General features: G+C 35.5%; 2 protein-coding genes across 2 annotated transcripts; both read left to right on the top strand.

The window, feature by feature from the left end:
- Positions 1–1,357: 1,357 nt before the first annotated feature.
- Positions 1,358–4,884, top strand: LOC109039879 (large ribosomal subunit protein eL39). Its single transcript, XM_019055588.2, has 3 exons — positions 1,358–1,497; positions 1,594–1,697; positions 4,653–4,884. Exons 1-3 carry the CDS (start codon positions 1,495–1,497, stop codon positions 4,699–4,701), a joined length of 156 nt encoding a protein of 51 aa, XP_018911133.1. The 5' UTR covers positions 1,358–1,494; the 3' UTR covers positions 4,702–4,884.
- Positions 4,885–8,058: 3,174 nt separating this feature from the next.
- Positions 8,059–17,550, top strand: LOC109039875 (PTS-dependent dihydroxyacetone kinase 1, dihydroxyacetone-binding subunit DhaK). The gene is made up of 12 exons (XM_019055578.2): positions 8,059–8,614; positions 9,621–9,766; positions 10,330–10,507; positions 10,900–10,991; positions 11,855–11,956; positions 12,398–12,601; positions 12,811–12,970; positions 14,094–14,332; positions 14,912–15,068; positions 15,292–15,536; positions 16,256–16,389; positions 17,226–17,550. Exons 2-12 carry the CDS (start codon positions 9,647–9,649, stop codon positions 17,329–17,331), a joined length of 1,737 nt encoding a protein of 578 aa, XP_018911123.2. The 5' UTR covers positions 8,059–8,614; positions 9,621–9,646; the 3' UTR covers positions 17,332–17,550.
- The last annotated feature ends 338 nt before the right edge of the window (positions 17,551–17,888 follow it).

The following is a 17,888-nucleotide window of genomic DNA, read 5'->3' as shown; positions in this document are numbered from 1 at the left end:
AATTGGCTTCCTTGAGTAACATTTACGCCATAGGTAGGTAAGAGGACAGTGCGGAGTCTCTAGAATATATCTTCTCTGATTGGACCCTCAAAAAATTATATAGGTTATACTTTTTTTTCTATTTTTCCTCCAACACTTTGGCATATTATACCATTAAAAACCTACAGTCATTCATTTGTATACGTTACATATACCTAGTGCCCGTAGAAGCCCGGAGGACATCCATGCTCCATCCATCCACGCTTTATGCGCCTTTCAACTGGACCAGTGAACAAAGTAACTTGTCTTCAATTTTGATTATTCACCGTTCATCGACGGAACCTCATTTTATCCTTGCGAAACTTATTGAATTCGCAACCGCTTTTGAATAAGTTGCGATCTTGTAAACGGCGACTCTCAGTGTGCATGAGAATACGATAACCAAAGCAAGAAGACTTAAAAACCACAATCTGAACTAAGCATTTGGGCTCTCTATTTTAAAAGAAGACTTACAGATAAAAAAAAATTATTATTTAATAATCAAAATAATATTCTTCGGGCATTTTTCAAAATTACGACTCAATTGAGAAGCCAAAATTATGAACATTTTTGGTCACCATCATTGCACATGCACCGGGCCGCTCACATAAGGATACAGAAGAGCGCCTTCAACCCACTCCGTAATCATAATGTAAAATTCTGATACCACTATTCGTGCGTCACGACAGTCATTTTGCATAGCCGGCTAATTGAAGGCAAATCATGGGCCCAGGCAACAGAGTACGAATTTCAGCAATTTAATACGTAATTTTTACGGAGCAAAACCTCCAGTGTGGTGGTGCCCCACGTGGCATCCAATTAGCCCTGCCTCCGGGAGTGCTGCACCCGGCATCTAAGGCGCCCAACCCACCGGGGGCTGCCCCACCTGACATCCAGGCAACCCAATCATCGAGGTGCCCCTCCTGGCATCCAAGAGGCCCAACCCCCAGGGGCTGTCCCCGTTAGCATCCGAGGAACCCAACCCATCAGGGGCTGCCCCACCTGACATCCAAGCTACCGAACCCTCGGGGTACTCCCTCTGGCATCCAAGAAGCCCAACCTCCGGGGATGCCCCTCTTCTCCACTACACTAGAGGTACCCGTTAGGGCGCGGCTCATATCATTCATGTTGGAATATGTATGGGCACTATTTATTATAGTTTCCGATTACTTAGTTTTTAATGTAAGGATACCTTAATTGAAATTTCTCACTCATTATGGGACACCATATTCCAAAATATTATTATCTCAGGGAAAAAGACACAGTTGCGCAACTGATTGGTTGGCCGGCATTTTCAAATTACGCGGTATTAATTTAAATTGGTTCTTTGTGAAGAAGTTCCTTAAACGCGGAATCTTTGGAACAGAGCGGACCGAATCCGACAATAGGAATTTGAACATCGGACTAACCTACAAAAGTACAAAACACGTATTGTTGACGCACGATTGACAAAATTGCACGCCGCACGCCGTCAAAATGGTAAGATCAATTTTGTTTTTTGATTGAAATCATCTCTTCGTATTAATTGTTTCCGTCAGTTGAAAACGCCAATTGACCGACTTTTTTTGTTCGTAGGCTGCTAAGAAGACTTTTAAAATCAAGCAGAAGCTCGCCAAAAAGCTGAAGCAGAACAGGCCTATTCCTCAGTGGATCCGCATGCGAACTGGAAATACCATAAGGTAAGCCTTTTCCTTGGCTTCTGGAAGGATTCCCTCTCTGTTAGAACCGTGTTATTTCTAGTACATTTCATGTAGGTCACTATGCATCACAGGTTTGAAGTTTGTTTTTAGGACGTTCTGGTAGGACGTATTTGGAGTCGCACTTGGTTATGCATTGTCACGCATCACGCCTACAATGCTGTAGCATATTTCATGTGCCACATCAAACTCTTTTCACTTGCAACTCATTCTTACGTTTTACTAAGAATGATACGTACGAAAGGTACATCGGTCAAAGCCTGATTTTCTGTGGATGAACTGGCTTGTACCCACTATGGTGCAGTCGTACGAATGAAGCTGATCACTGCAAGATTGATACAACGTGTCGAAGTACATTGCTTTTACTTGTTATAAATGGGATTTCATCTAGCCATCGTACTGCATATTGCATGGAATGCAAACCGTCGTGACCATCAAGAACCAGGGTGCAGATACATGCCATCCTGAGATCCAGAAGGTCATCCACATATTCATCCTTTCTTTTTGTTGTTGTATGCATTGAAGATCAGGACTTGGCTGGCTATTCGATCCTGAAGTCCCTTAAACTAGTCTTTCCTAAAGTTCCTGAAGCACTTACAATCAATTGGTTGGCGAATTTAGCTAACTTTCTGATTGAGGTATATCACCTAAGTGCAAAATCAACTCTGTTTTATTTGCAACTCACTTTGGCATTTCTACCCCTCAGTGATACGTCAAAACAAGACATTTAGATGTTAGAAGTCCTGCTTTAGTCGGTCCGTAGTTTACCCAGTACCTTGTATTCTACTAAAGAACTTTGCTCAATTTCTAGTTACTCTAGTCAAAGATATGAACTTGAGGTCACATAGAAGGCTCTATGATGTCTAATTTGCATTATTTTAGTGGCTCAATCTTTCAGTCGGTTAGTTAATAGCATTTTACACTGTTCTATTTTGAAGTCTTCTCAGAAATCTTTTCTGTATCTCCTGAAGCACTTTCAGTCAATGTGTTGGTGTATTTTGCCAACTTCTTGACTGAGGTTTTTTGCCTTAAGTGCTAAATTAACATTGTTTTATTTGCAACTCACTTTGGCATTTCATCCCCAACGTGATACGTAAGAACAAGACATCTTTAGATTCGTAGCCCTGCTTTAATCTTTCTGCAGATTTTCGCAGCCTCCTATTATAGACCATTTAAAATATTTAATATTTGTTTAGGTCTAATCTCTAGTCTCTTTAGTCCAAGATGACAAATGGATATCACATAGCAATGGCTAAATGAAGTTATTTAGTGTTTGTGTATCTACAGTCGGGACTTGGAAAGTCTGCAATCATGTTTCATTTTATTTAAAATAAAACTAGCCAACAGATTTTTCTCACCGATTCAAAACTATTCACTCAAAATTTCAAAGACCCGTTTTGTCTTGTTTAGTCTCAAAAATTAAACAAGACTGTCATTTAATGATGACTGACTAGAGTCTCTGACATGTATGTTGATGTCAAAGAAATAAGCTCAGCAGGTCTGAACTTCAAATTATTTAATTCTTTGTAATCAATAACGCAAGACGCGTGATTTATTTTTCGTAATGATGACTGACTAGAGTCTCTGACATGTAAGTTGATGTCAAAAAAATAAGCTCAACAGGTCTGAACTTCAAATTATTTAATTCTTTGTAATCAATAACGCAAGACGCGTGATTTATTTTTCGTAATGATGACTGACTAGAGTCTCTGACATGTAAGTTGATGTCAAAAAAATAAGCTCAACAGGTCTGAACTTCAAATTATTTAATTCTTTGTAATCAATAACGCAAGATGCTTGATTTATTTTTCGTAATGATGACTGACTAGAGTCTCTGACATGTATGTTGATGTCAAAAAATAAGCTCAACAGGTCTGAACTTCATGTTAATTAAGTCTCTGGAATCAATAACGCAAGATGCGTGATTTATTTTTTGTAATGATGACTGACTAGAGTCTCTGACATGTATGTTGATGTTAAAATAAATAAGCTCAACAGGTCTGAACTTCAAGTTATTCAATTCCCCGGAAAGATACCCAATTACTTTACCCAATTGATAACAAACCACAGTCACTGATATTCACTGACTTTTTACTCAACGATGCAAAGGTGTAATGATTACTTAAAAAGCCGAGACGACTGAAGATTCGCGCTAGATGAAAAAACCTGTCTGAACATCTTTGTAGTAGTTTTCGTGGGTTAGCCTGGGTCTTCCTATGCCCATGATCTGAACTCACAGCAGATCGAATAAATGAAAAAACATTTAAAAATGTTAAACAATTTTGAAGTCACCAATCATCTCAGTAACCCTATTAATTCCATGACATGAGTAATTTTGTCCGTGTAACTATTTTTACGATGAGAAAAATTTAGGGAAATATTAAAAGGTAGACTTAGTAATGATGACTGACTAGAGTCTCTGACACTTCTCATGAAGTTACAAATTTAAGCTCAACAGGTCTGAACTTTGACTACTTAAAAGTTCGCTTTGATGCTCAGTAAGTAATCCGATGGGGAGGAAAAAAAAAAAAAAAGTCTACTGTCAGTGATGTCTCTGATGAGGTATCAAATTATTAACATAACCTGGTATGCGGTATTTCCATTGATAATGTTTGCAAATTGCGTTGGAATTTTTTGAAGTCACCTAAGTATCTTTTTAATTATTGCCAAAATTCATTTTAAGAATCGCCTTTTTTTTTATTGGAAACCCTCAGTAGAAAAACCACTCTCAAATTGACCGACCTCCCTAAAGCGAGCCACTAGGTAATCTGCATTTTCTTATGTTAATTTTGTTGCATCATGTGTGTCAGCTTTTTCAAAATTGTAAAACTGCCAAAAATCAGTAAAAGCACAGGGCCTCTCTCCTGCACTAAACACTTTTTCAATTTTGCGCATCATTCACTCTAATCTGTTGTATATCTATTCTGTTTTTTACAGGTATAATGCCAAAAGACGTCACTGGAGGAGAACCAAGTTGAAGTTGTAAATCACTGTAAATCTAATTTTTCTATTACTCTTATTTTTTATTAAAAAAAATCATCATCCAAAATTGTTAACCGTTCTGAACTTCAAAACCTACTGTTTTTTATGCATACAAATAGATGATAAGCTTCATTTTCTTTAAATAAATAAAATGAGGATTTATTTACCTTTTATTGTTCTCACAGAATGAACTGTCTTATTTTATTTTTTTCTTCCGTCAAAGATTAAAAGCTCTAGTTTAAGGCTGTTTTCTATCCCAAGAGATAGCTGTAAATGAAAATACTTTAAACAGATTTCTATCCCTTAACTTCCACTTAGGCTATTTGTATAATCTGACAGACAGTAGCAATTTTTGATTATGATCCTAAATCCATTTCACAATAAGTTTGGTTTATTGCTCCTTAATTTTTGTTTGAAAAACGCTTGTTAGACTTGTGACAAGTCTGCCATGTTAAAAATAGTGGTACTTCCATTTTCGCAAAACCCTTCTAAACATTTACGAGGTTTCTTTTTTTTTTAAATGAACATTGAAGGTTTCAATGGGTTATGTATGGCAATTCTTTTCTTTTTTTTTTGTGGAAGCGCTCTTTGACCAGAGTTCCCAAAATCTCAATCTTATCTGAAAGGGGAACTGATGAAAAACAGTCCACTATTTTTATCATTACAAAATTTTACATTGCTTACTCTTTGAAATCTTAAGATACGTTTGATGCCATATTGTGAAATGAATTCTCAATCAGACTTGCTCAATAGAGCTGTATTTAGACCTGCGGGCTGAGTATTGAAATTGATAGACAAAGCCATAGACAAAAAAGACATGTGGGGTATGGAGCGATCCTATTGGTTGAAATGTGTGGTTCGTATAAACTAACGAGAAAATGATGGACTAGCTGTCGGGTTTCTCATGAATTGCTGTTAGTTAGTCTATTACCTACTGCATTTGTCCATTGCAACCACCAGCTTCCACCAATAGGTTCCCTCCATATCCCTTTTGTCATCTTTGTCTATAGCTTTGTCTATCAATTTCAATAATCGGCCCGCAGGAGTTATTCTTGTCTGGAAACAAAGCTTAGGCAAATTCTATATTAATAGCCAAAGTCGGAAACCAAGCTGAAGCAAATCTTTATCAATGGCCAAAGTTGGAAACTATATATCTCCATTGCAATGTTTCAAACTTCCTGCTCTCCTATTTTTTTCTCTACAGAAGAGTAAACCTAATTTTGTTACTTGACATTTTAACAAAATATTCTGCTTACAGAGTAGAAAAACCAAAGAAGTTTTCAAGAAAATGCATTGATTAGTGTTCCAAAGAAAATATTAAGTATGAAAGGAAGTCGTTGACAGGGATACATTGGTTTGCACTTCGATTATCGATATGTGAAAACTTATGTTATCAGTACGATTATATTGCCTATCATTCCTCTGGCTCTTGAAAATTGGAGTATAGAATCATTTAACCTCCTAACTCTTTGCTAAATACTACCCAGCCAAGAACATGGTCTAAGTCCGGTAGCAGTTTTGAGCATTGCTGAGTTGCTGACATTATTAATGTTGTTGAAAAGTAAATAAACAAAAGTTGATGCCATTATAAAACATCTCTGAAGGTGAATCCAGGGTTCGATTAGGGATAATTCATGATTAGAGATAGTGCCACCAGTCACCATTGAGAATTTCACTTTCCTTCGACGATTACTGAAATAAGATTGTTCAAATTACAAAAAGCAGATCCACAAGATAAAGATTATTTTTTGCTTGATTTTTTGAGCCAAAAATATTGGCAATTAGAATTATAAGCGTAGAAAAAGTACAGCTGAAACTTTCAGCTCAGCAGCAGCGGCCGAGCTTGCAACCAAATCCCTCATGTTCTGTCTCTGTCTATCCCATTGCTGCAATGGGAATTACTTTCTGCCGTCGTAACAACTTTAGTTTTGGAAATTTTGAGAAGATTTTTTACTGAGTATTCCTCAAGTATGTTCCTATATCCCCTGGATCCCCAATCTTGAATAAGTAATGCGGTTTTTATTATTTTGGCAAATATATCCGGCTATTTTGAGCAGTGTGACATTGTGGCCAAATTGCGAAGTTTGAAGCCTGGATTTACCTTAAGGGCCGATAGTCATTTCAAATTATCCTCTAGTAGTTAACCACACCATGTCAGAGCAGCAACTCAGATTTCCTTGGAATTCATAAAAATTTATGAAAAATGAGATACTTCAGTAAGGGCATCAAATCATACACCTATAAGATGAGGCTTCAGACTAGTTTTTTTATTTTTTATACTCCTAATTCTCAGTAGAGGATCTGCCACCCTCATTTTGTTTTATAAATTAGTTATCAAAATAAAACTTGCAGGCCAATTAAAGCCTGCAATTTTCTACCATTCTTGTAGGTACACTTTTTATTATTATGGCTTGGCATTGCTACCATGTTGAATATGAGGAGCCTTTTGTTCCGTCCAGCAAGTGGTGAGGAAAATGAAGCTCCCAGTGATTACCTTTTTACCAGATAAAAAAAGAAACATTTCTGAAGAATCTACTTTTCAGCCCTTTTTTCTCAAAATAGGCTAACAGACAGTTCAATTAATAAAGCTCATCTCGCTCAAAAGGTAATGAAGAACATCATGATAAATTGTAACAAAATTTAGTTGATGTTAAAGCTTTTGGTCTTCTGTGCAGGGTCTTTATTTCGAAGAAATACAGGAAATAGTCAGGATTTCCCTAAGAATTGCGCACAAAATTCCAAGAAATTAGATGCCGGCTAAATTTCAATATTATTTACTTAGATCCTCCTTACGACCTGCAGATCACAATGAACATTTAAAATTTAATTATTTTAAGAAATTCGTGACTAAAAAGTGAATTTATCAGCACTTCTAACTGCATTATCCAGTAGAAGTGTTGCAGGCGCACCTGGCTCCTGCAATATCGAAAAGCATTTTGAATTTCTTTTTCCCCCTAGAGAGGAGAGAATTTTTATCACATTTCATAGCAAAATTTTTGAAAGGGGAAAGAAATTTACCCATTGTTGTTACATACCAGACAAATTTTAAATTGTTTTGTTTGTCTCATTAGGCCGTACTTACAATTAGTCCTTTCAACGTTTCAATTTTGAATTTCAGTGGAAGATCAAGTTAAGATTAGAAAAAAAAATTGTCCTGTATATAGGAACAGTGATCATTGCAAGTAGATTTGTTAGTATAAACCCACTAGGAAAACCTTTCTGGGTTCTTTAACATAATTAAACAAATTTTCCTCACCGAAAGAAGTTAAGTACCTTGGAAGGAAGAAATCACCTTCTGAATTTTGTCGCTTTTTAATTTTTGTCAATATCATCAGGAAATGCCGAAGAAGGTCGCTAAGTAAAATACTAAAAATGCATGTTCATTTTCTTTCAAAATTTTCAGAATACAAATAAAAAGCTCCTAAAAATGCTAGGTGCCTTTGAAAAGAAACCTTTATAACTCAGGAAGGAAGCAGTAGACAAAAAGAAAATTTCCAAGTAAAGTTACTACTATAGACGCACAAGTGGGATAATCGGGATGGAAAAAAAAAAACTAGATCAAGTGAAACATGTAATTCTTGAACTTGGAACTGATCGTGAGTAAGGAAATTGCCAGTATACCTAAGACTTAAAATATTCCTCGATTTGGCAACACAGCGCCAGTTTCTTAATTCTGATAATTGGTCTCCCCTCCTCAATACGTGATAAGTAAGCACTTTCATCTGGGAGCAATTCACTGATTGTGAGCAACTGTCAAACCAAGTTCTTGCTGCCAATCAGTTATCTCACATATTCGTTAGGATAGTTCAACCTGCTTGTTTACAAAAGTCAGTTGTGTTTAGCAGGCTCGGTTCTTTCGGATTGACTTTCAGCAACCACCAGTCAACCTCAGCGCACTTATACTCCTGATTCTCAAGGCAAGCACAATTTGTTCTTCTTTATTATTGAAGTTCTGATCATGAACAATCAGAAATATTTAATAGGAAATCAGTCTACTTAAATCATGGCTAGTTTATTAATTTCAGAAAGGTAGTAGAGGATGTTTCAATCTCAGAAACTTTATTGAACCTATTATCATTCTCATTCACTGGACTTAAAAAAATTCTCACTGAACTGAGAAGTTACATCTTTGAATAATCAAAGAATTTGGGCTAAAAAAAAGGAAAAAACTTCAAAGTTCCATGGGCCCCTGCATTGATCATTTGGATTACATTTTGCAAAAAGGAACCACTATCTCTGGCTCTCCCATAAAAGCGCATATCTGCATAGGGAAACCAATGGCATGTATGTTGTTTCTAAAATGGGCTAGATTTATTGGTTCCTTACTGCAAAATGTGATCCATTTGAACTTGCTTATTGCCACGGCTGATCAAGGCTTTTTTATCAATGACTGTGCATAGTATTCACGGCTGATCAAGGTTTTTTTAACAACGACTGTGCATAGTATGAACAGTTGTTACTATGACTGATGTACACATTGAAGAGAGAAAAACCACAGTGTTCACAGGAAACAGGAATCTTAAGTATTTATTAAAATCGGTAAATTTAAGATGAATATTAAAAAGGTGGTGTGATAAAACCAGTGCCCTTTAATTGTAAAACAAAAAAACAAACAATTATTGGAATTAAATTATTTGAAAATCACAGCATTTTTGATGTAGGTATACTTATGATAACAAAACTATGACATTAAAACTTTATGTTTTTATAAACAACCAAGGTCTTTTGCTTCCAAGAACTTTCTGCCAAGAATTGGAAATATTGTAGAGAATTTTTGGTCAGAATACGGTAAAGCAACAGTGCTCTTCAGCGAATTGATTTGCCACCCTATTGTGAAAGTTTTCATTCATCTCAAGATTTTTATCAGCTGCGACTGCAACCAAGCATTTTCATCAAAATTTCTTTAAATTTTCCTTTTTCCAGTTAGTTTTTAATGACCTTAGCACATCATGGCCTGCAAGAAGTTAGTAAACGATCCAGAGAATTGTGTTGATGAGATGCTTGAAGGTGTCATCGCGCTTTATCCTGCTCTGTCTCTGATTCGTAAAGAAAGAATAATTTTTCATTCCGTAAGTTCCTTGTTTATAACGACTGCCTATTAGTTAAAATTTGTACCTGCACCTCAGTTGATGGAAAAACAAAGAAAAGGCACTGTTTCGTCTCTCATGGACCTTCCAGTAAAATTTTATAAAAAAGAATCATTCTACTCTCTGTATTATCCTGTATCAAAGTTGTTGCATTTCATAATTTTACATGTGTTGTTCTCAAGGATACGAGCATGAATTATTTTTTTCCGGCTCTTATGAGAATATAAGAACTAGGAACTCGAGGAAGAGTTCAACAATGAAAATATGCGTTTTCTCTTTGGTTGCCATAAACCTAAGAAAGAAAAAAAATTTAACAAGAGATTGGTTAACAATTTGAAACTTCTTTAACTTCTTGTTTTTTCAATTTACCGGTTTCAAAAAATATTAAGAGGAAAACATGAGTTAATGTGGAATAAAACTTGTGCGGGAAAAATATGAGTACAGGTGTATAACCCTTTTTTTTTCACCGATCAGCTTCTAACTATGACAGATGGACCACTTAAATCCAAAGATTTTCAAGTTGATGCTTACCATTTTCATTTCAGAAAATTAGAAAAGGAAGAGTGGCTTTGGTTGCTGGAGGTGGCTCTGGACACGAGCCTTTCGCTGCTGGATACGTCGGAGAAGGAATGCTCACTGCAGCTGTCGCTGGATCGATTTTTGCTTCTCCACCATCATCGAATATATTTCATGCTTTAAAAGTTGTTGCGGAGTTAAATGGAAGTGAGTTTTCCATTTTTGCTCATCAAGTTAGTGTAGCACTTGCATTTTATTCATTATTATCAGTGATGAAAAATAATTTATCTTTTTCATGGAAAATTCCAGAATTTTGAGTTGTGATCAATAATTTCTCCTTAAGTACCAACCATTAGCCAAATTCTTGTGCAAGTTCTGATTTAATACGTAGTTGGACCTCACGTTTATTGAAATTCACCCAAAAGTGCTTATGATATATTTATCGGCTCTATTGAAAACTGTTTTATACTGGATTTTCTACTATGTAACTCTTTAAGCTGGTTTAAGAAAATTTGTCATTTTCTAAGAAAAGTACATTCTTATTTATTCTTTCACCGTGTTTTCCTATACGTATTATAACTCTTCTACTTCTATTTCAGATGCTGGAATCCTACTTGTTGTGCCAAATTACACAGGAGACCGATTGAATTTTGGTCTAGCTGCAGAAGAAGCAGCCTGTTTAAATATTAAGGTAAAGAAATTGATAAGTAGTGCAGCCTTTGAAAAGCTTACCACATCATAAAATGTTTTATTAAGACCTTTCAAGTCTGTTTAATCTAGCAAGTATTTAGGTAAAGCTGAAAATGAAATTGAATCCATATTGGGGCCAAAAGTGATTAGTGTACAGAAATGAGGAGACCACTCCAAGGGTTTTAAATTGATGATTTTTTGTAGGTAAAGAAACTCACAGGAGACAGACACTCAATAACTGGATCCTGGAACCTTAATTGTTCAGTTCATTGGACGGAACAAAATTTTAATGGGCTATCAAAGCACTGTTATCACCCCTATCATACTCTCGTGAAAGTGCTATGTGAAGTGTCATGCACACTTCTTATTGCTGTGTTGCCTTTTAGACTTGGGATAGAAACACATCAGTTGTGGAAAAAACTGCAAATTTCAGAAGACGTTTTAGATAAGCATATGAAAAATGAAAGAATAAGCTAGGTAAATCGAATCAAATACAATTAGAACTGTTGATTTTTATGATTTATGGAATTTTTCTCTCTCAATTTTATATACCAATTCAATTTAATTTCACACAATATCTTGTACTCTAATTTAAATTACTTCAATTTATTCATTTGTGAGAAGATAATTCAATTTTAAAAAAGAATCTTCAAAATTTCTCATTTTTATTTTGTTTTGAAATTTTTAGTCTGTCATTTTGTTGATTTTTTCTTTTTGGAAATTGTTTTCATGCATCATGATATCTGTGTAACTCTCTTTTCAACAATGGTACCAAAATCTGAGTGTTCTATGAAAATGTTGAGCTTTTTAGCTCTGAAAGCTCGTTTCCTTTGGAAAGTCATAGGTAACATTTGTTGGTTTTAGGTAAAAACCATTCATGTTGGGGAAGATTGTGCTTTGTTATCCAATGGCACAGAAGGTTTTGGATGTGGCCGAGGGCTTTGTGGTAACCTGTTTGTATTCAAGGTGAGATCTATTAAATTTTAAATATTCTAATTATCTTCGCCGCGCTTACTTGGCTTGTAATCGCCATTGCTCCCCCAACCCATCCCAGGGGTTTTTCTCTTCTTCTTTTTTGGTCTAGATGTTGAAGCTAAAATGAGTCAATATGGCAAAATGTTATTCAGCTGATCATTTCAAAGAACTAAAAAAAATGGGAATTACACATTGCTTAAAATCGGTGCGAAAAACACATTCAGTCAAAAGATTCCTCTGAACTGGTTGGTTCATAAGGGCATCATTTATTTTTCAATTTTAATTTACTAACGCTATTTTTAGTACAGGCTCCCAGTTTCAACGGTGCGACAACTCAAAAACTAAGAACACACCAAGTATAATGATGTGTGTGTATGAGCACCGCAATAAAGTAATAAGAGCAATAATTTAAAATTTGCTTAATATCTACAGATAGCTGGAGAAATGGCAGCCCAGAACAATAATTTGGAATATATTTATAAAGTGAGTGAAAAAGTGCGTCAGTCAATGGCAACGTTTGGCGTTTGTTTGAAACCATGCAGCCTCCCTGGGCAAGAGATCCTGTTCCAGCTTGCTGATGATGAAATAGAATTAGGCCTTGGAATTCATGGTGAAGCCGGTGTGTCGAAACAAAAGGTAAGAAGAAAATTGTGCCAATGGATATCTTTGTTACATCTCATGTTAATTGTGAGAGCTAGAACTTTACTCCTGACAAAAATCAGAGTTCAATCTTAAAGCAGTCAACATTTTTTGCAGAAAAGTTTTTATGTACCAAAAAATTTAAATGAATTTTTATTTTTTACTAATTCAGCTTTAAATGCGTGGTTTTTTTTTTGTTTATTAAGTTCACAACAGCATCAGAAATTGTCCAACTCATTCTTGATAAGCTATGCAGTTGCCTATCTTTGACAAAGGGTTCAAAAGTTTGCGTTTTGATCAATAATTTGGGTGGGACCACGCAACTGGAAATGGGCATTGTTGCTAGCAACGTCAAATCTCAATTAGGTAATGCTCCTCACTTTTCATTTTCTTCTACTCATATTACGTTCAATTTGAGAAAATTTTAATTTTCAAAGCTGCAAAATTTCTAATGTTTTTGGAAATCAGATGAACTTTCCTGCTGATCTATTGACATTGGAATTGAAAAATTGCTTTCGTAATTTACTTCGGTATGATTTTCTGAACATCCGTTCTTCATTCAGTAGCTTCCAGGAATTGTATATGGTAGTTCATTCTGGAATATTGAAACCCATGACTCAATGAAGTATCGCCCAGATTTAATGGCAAGACCAATCCACATAGGTCAGTCATTGCGCATCTTTTTGAGAGCCACTTCCCCGCCCAGCGCTAACTCGGCTGCACTCAATAGTACGTCACAATGGGTGCTCCCATAAGCAATACATTGCAAGCACTCAATACTACGTCACTGCGCAGTAGAGTACCAAAACTCGTCCACGGGAATGACTGACCTGTGTGGATTGGTCTTGTTTAATGGACTTAAAATCAATAAATTTCTAAAAAAACTCTTAATGGTTTGTTATGCTGAAGCAGGGTTTGTAACATTCTTAAAAATCTAAGATTTATTGCATTATTTTCAAATTTGCTTGTCTGAGAATTACCTTGAATTCAGAAAAACTGCATGAACGCGCCTGAAAGGCATTGAATTGTGTGTCACCTAACTGAGGTTTTAATCCTAACTGCTTCGTGGATCAGTCTTTATATTTCTCTCGAAGTTGAGTGGCTTCCAAAATGTCCCATACTGACATCTATATGTCATTAATTCAACTCTAAGTAACAAAAGCAGCGAATGAAGGTATAAAAGTAGGAAATTGTCTTTTTTAAGGCATTCCTAATAACTTCAGAAATTTTTCAGGTCCTTGAAATATTTTTTGGAGCTCCTCAAAAAGTCTTGGAAACATTTTTTAGAACTCCCCTAAAAGTCCTTGAAATATTTTCTGGAACTTTTCGGAAAGTCCTCGAAAATTCTTAATTCTTTTTAAAAAGCTGCCCTGAAAACTGCGGAAGGCTTGTTGGTAATTTTCTTTCGGAGGTTGAAACCAAATCATTAAACTCAAATCAAAAAATTCAAAAATTTCAAATCATTAAAATCTTTTCGAATGACTTGCAGGTGAAAGAGGTATTACCGTCCATCGTATGTATGCTGGTGCCTTGATGACATCTCTAGAAATGTGTGGAGTTCAAGTATGTCTTTTGAAAATCCACGAAAACCCTGAATGGTTGGTTTACTTGGACGTCCCTACGGATGCACCAGCCTGGCCTGGATCCCCCTCCAGTGAACCATCTTTCTCTGCGGCTTCAGCTGTGCCAAGTGGCTGCTCTAAAGAGAGCTTACCATCAGGGAGTAATGTAAGAAATTCAAACACCCAATTTTCAATCTTGGCAATAAAATTTGTGCTAATAAAATAAGCTATAATTTGTATGAGGGCTGCTCAACTCATGAATATCTCTATTCTTCCTCTAAAATCCATATAAATGGACCAATGTTAAAAAACTTGAGCTTGAAATCTTCCGCAGGATATACTGCATCCAGAATAATGAACATTAAAGTTATCTCTTGTTGTCATTGAACGACCATTGTAGGTCTACTCTAGGTTAACAGTGTATTGGTTAATGCATCTTGTTATGGAGTTTGTGACACCTCGGAAAGTCCACGAACATATTTGAATTCTTTATTCAGATCCTTAAATTTCCCTGAATAAGTAAGGAAATTGCTTTAGTGCACCTACAAGTCCTTCGATCTCTCGTTGTCTGTTATTATTGTCTGTGGCTGTTCAGAAAATCTTTTTTCTTCTTTCGCAATGTGGACTTTCGAAGCGTTGAACAACAAAATCTGTACATCGTCATCATTTATATATATTTGCCCGTTCACAAGTTTAGCGGAGATATGCAGTATGTTTTGTAAGTAAAGTATTGTTTCTTCAACAGGTACATTTGAAATTTGATGAACCCACTGTTAGCATCTTCACATCTTGTTTGAGAAATGTAGCGGGCAGCCTGATCAATGAGTCGAGTAAACTGAATGATTTGGATAGTGTTTGTGGCGATGGTGACTGCGGTAGTACTTTACACCGATTTGCTACAGGTAGAACCTTTTTTTCTCTCTCACCCTAGTAAGTTAGACATCTAGAATTTCTAGAAATTAGATCAGGATCAAGAATAAAATAGGCTATATAGGTTAATCATGAGAATTTCAGTTCTTTACCGAACTTTGATACTCAATTGCAAAATCACCATCTCTTTGTATTGAAATTTTTCATTTTTAAAACGAATTTTAATAACTTCTTTTTTTATTTTTATAAACTCAGAAATTCATCAAGCTCTGGAACAACAAACTTTGAAGTTGGAGTCACCCATCATGTGCTTACATCAACTTGCTAAAATAGCAGTGGAAAAAATGGGTGGCACATCGGGGGCAGTTTACGGTCTTTTTCTAAGAGGAATTGCTTCTTCTTTAAGAGGTGCCTCAGCTTCAGATTGGGCCTCTGCTTGGAAATCAGGCATTGACTGCATCTTGAAATACAGCTCTGCAAGATTAGGCGATCGAACTCTGGTGAGTCCGCTTTTCAAATTAAATTTTTCAAAGCAGGTGAAAACAAATTCTTTTAGGTCCATGTGGACTGTCTACAGGAAAACCTACACGTTATTGCTCCATCAGACTGGGAGAAATGTTCTGCATTTTGGAACTTTTTGCACGCTAGCTCTGCGCACATTTAAACAGTTTTCAGCAAAAGGATATCCAGTTCGATTATAAAAAAAAAATAAAATCAATGATAGTTTTGAGCTTTTCTAGAAACATGCTCTTTCCAGCTTGGTATTTAAAAACTGCAAAGCGTACTTACCATGCAAACATTCAACTCAAGAGTCAGATTTTTACATTAAACCTCAAGGGATTAATGTTCAAACCTATTTTCTCCATCAAGTTCATCACTTATGGTTTTCTATTGCTAAACACTGCTGTTTTATTTGAAGATTAGCAAAACAAAATTTTAATAAATCAAAGGAAATGTTGCTTGAATTATCTCTAACCTCACAAACATTTTCAAAACATTCAATGCATAAATATCAGTCAGTTCTCTTTTCGAAAGTAAGGCAGGAGTAGAAATTGTGGAAAAAGACATCAAAGAATATATTTTTTCAGCTCAACCGTTCTTAGTTACAGTTATTCTACTGAAACGTTGCATTTACACACAAGTAATTTTGTGTTCCCATCTTAAACATAACAATTCAGCCTGTGAATTCTATTCATTCTTCTTTTGTTTCCTCCCACAGTTAGATGTATTGATTCCTGCATGGGAAGTCTTTGAAGAAAGTCTTGAAACAAGTGATTCAATCAAAGTAGTTCTACAAAGGGTGACAGATGAGGCAAATATTGCTTGTGAAAAAACATCCAAAATGAAAGCAAGGTAAGACATCTTCCCCAATCGCTTCTTTGAAGCCATTTTTTCGTTTTTTTGTTTTCGTTATTTGTTTATAAGTTTTATTGTATAGGTACCTATTCGTACTAAAACGAAAATAAATTGAATTATTCGTTCATTCATTGAATTCATTCATTTGATGGGTCATAGCCGTAGACTTAAAAGTTCACTTGTTAATTGGATAGAGTGAGGCAAAACCATCATATCTGCATTTCGGTACTTCAAAATTCACCTCCTATTTTAATTTTTTGGAAGAAAACCAACAATCATTCTCACTTGAAAATCATCGCAATTTTTCTTGCCTTTTTGGAAGTTATTTCCACAAAATTAGAAGCAAAAATGTTGCTTGGTTTCTTTCCTGAAATTAAAATAGGAGATGGCATTTTGAAACACTGCAGGGTAGATGTGACTGTCTTGCCCAACTCTATCAAATTGTTGGTGATAATTTTTTGTTCAAATCGATTAAAAAACTTTAAAAACATGAGTTCATAAAATGCTGGGTCACTTAAATCTGTTTTTTGTCCTATTTTATTTTTCTCTATCAACCCCTAGGATTTTCTTCTTTTAAGAGCAACCTAACCTAACTCATCACAAGGCATTACCTTGCTATGAAAACTCGACTGTTGGTTTTTGATCAGCTCCCCCCCCCCCCCCTCCCGGTGATGATTTTTTCATGGAATTCTTTGTGAGGAAAACTATACCACAACCCTGCAAAAATTCCTTGCCAAGAAATTCTAAAAAGTCATTGAAATAAATGAGGTAAGTAATAAATGAGTAAATAGTGTACAACTTTATTTTGCATGTCTCTCATTTCCTTGTTTCAGAGCTGGTCGAGCAAGTTATGTGAATGCTGCATATGTTTCTGATGTTGACGCAGGAGCGTATGGAGTGACGGTGATACTTCAAGCCATTAAAGAATCTATTTCATAGTTATATGCTTGCACATATCAGTCATCGGGGTCTCACCAAGAATCAAGTTCCTAGCCCTAGAATTTTTTGAATTTGTCGACAGTACTATCTACTTTTTATTTTAAATAACTTTTAGATTCTGTAGCAAGTTGGTTTTTTTTTTTCATATTTTTTGTACCTGCTAATGAATCAATGCTAGTCCTGTATGTTGAAATATTAAAGAATAAAGTATTAAATTTTATCATGGAAATTTTATCTTTATTCTTTTCCTCAAAGAAAACTTGTTTTCAAAGAGAGATTTGCAATCTCGTCACTTTCTGAAAAATACGGCAGACTTTTTGATGTGTTGCAAACATTATTGTATCATATCATATCGTTATTCCATGTAAAAAACAAATGTATCAGCCCAGAAACATACATTCTCAGACCGATTGTTGGTGATGTTGCCAGTGAGTGTTAAAATTCATTACAAAACTAAAATGAGTCCTAAAACGTCTTCACAGTTGTCTTCCTGATTTTTTGTAACTAAAGTTGCACCAAACAACATATCTTATAGGCAGAAAATTTTTATTGCATTA

Source organism: Bemisia tabaci, chromosome 5, assembly GCF_918797505.1.
Source record: "Bemisia tabaci chromosome 5, PGI_BMITA_v3".
NCBI lineage: Eukaryota > Metazoa > Arthropoda > Insecta > Hemiptera > Aleyrodidae > Bemisia > Bemisia tabaci.
The sequence above is the reverse complement of the archived record's forward strand: the minus strand, read 5'-3'. Positions and strand labels throughout refer to the sequence as shown.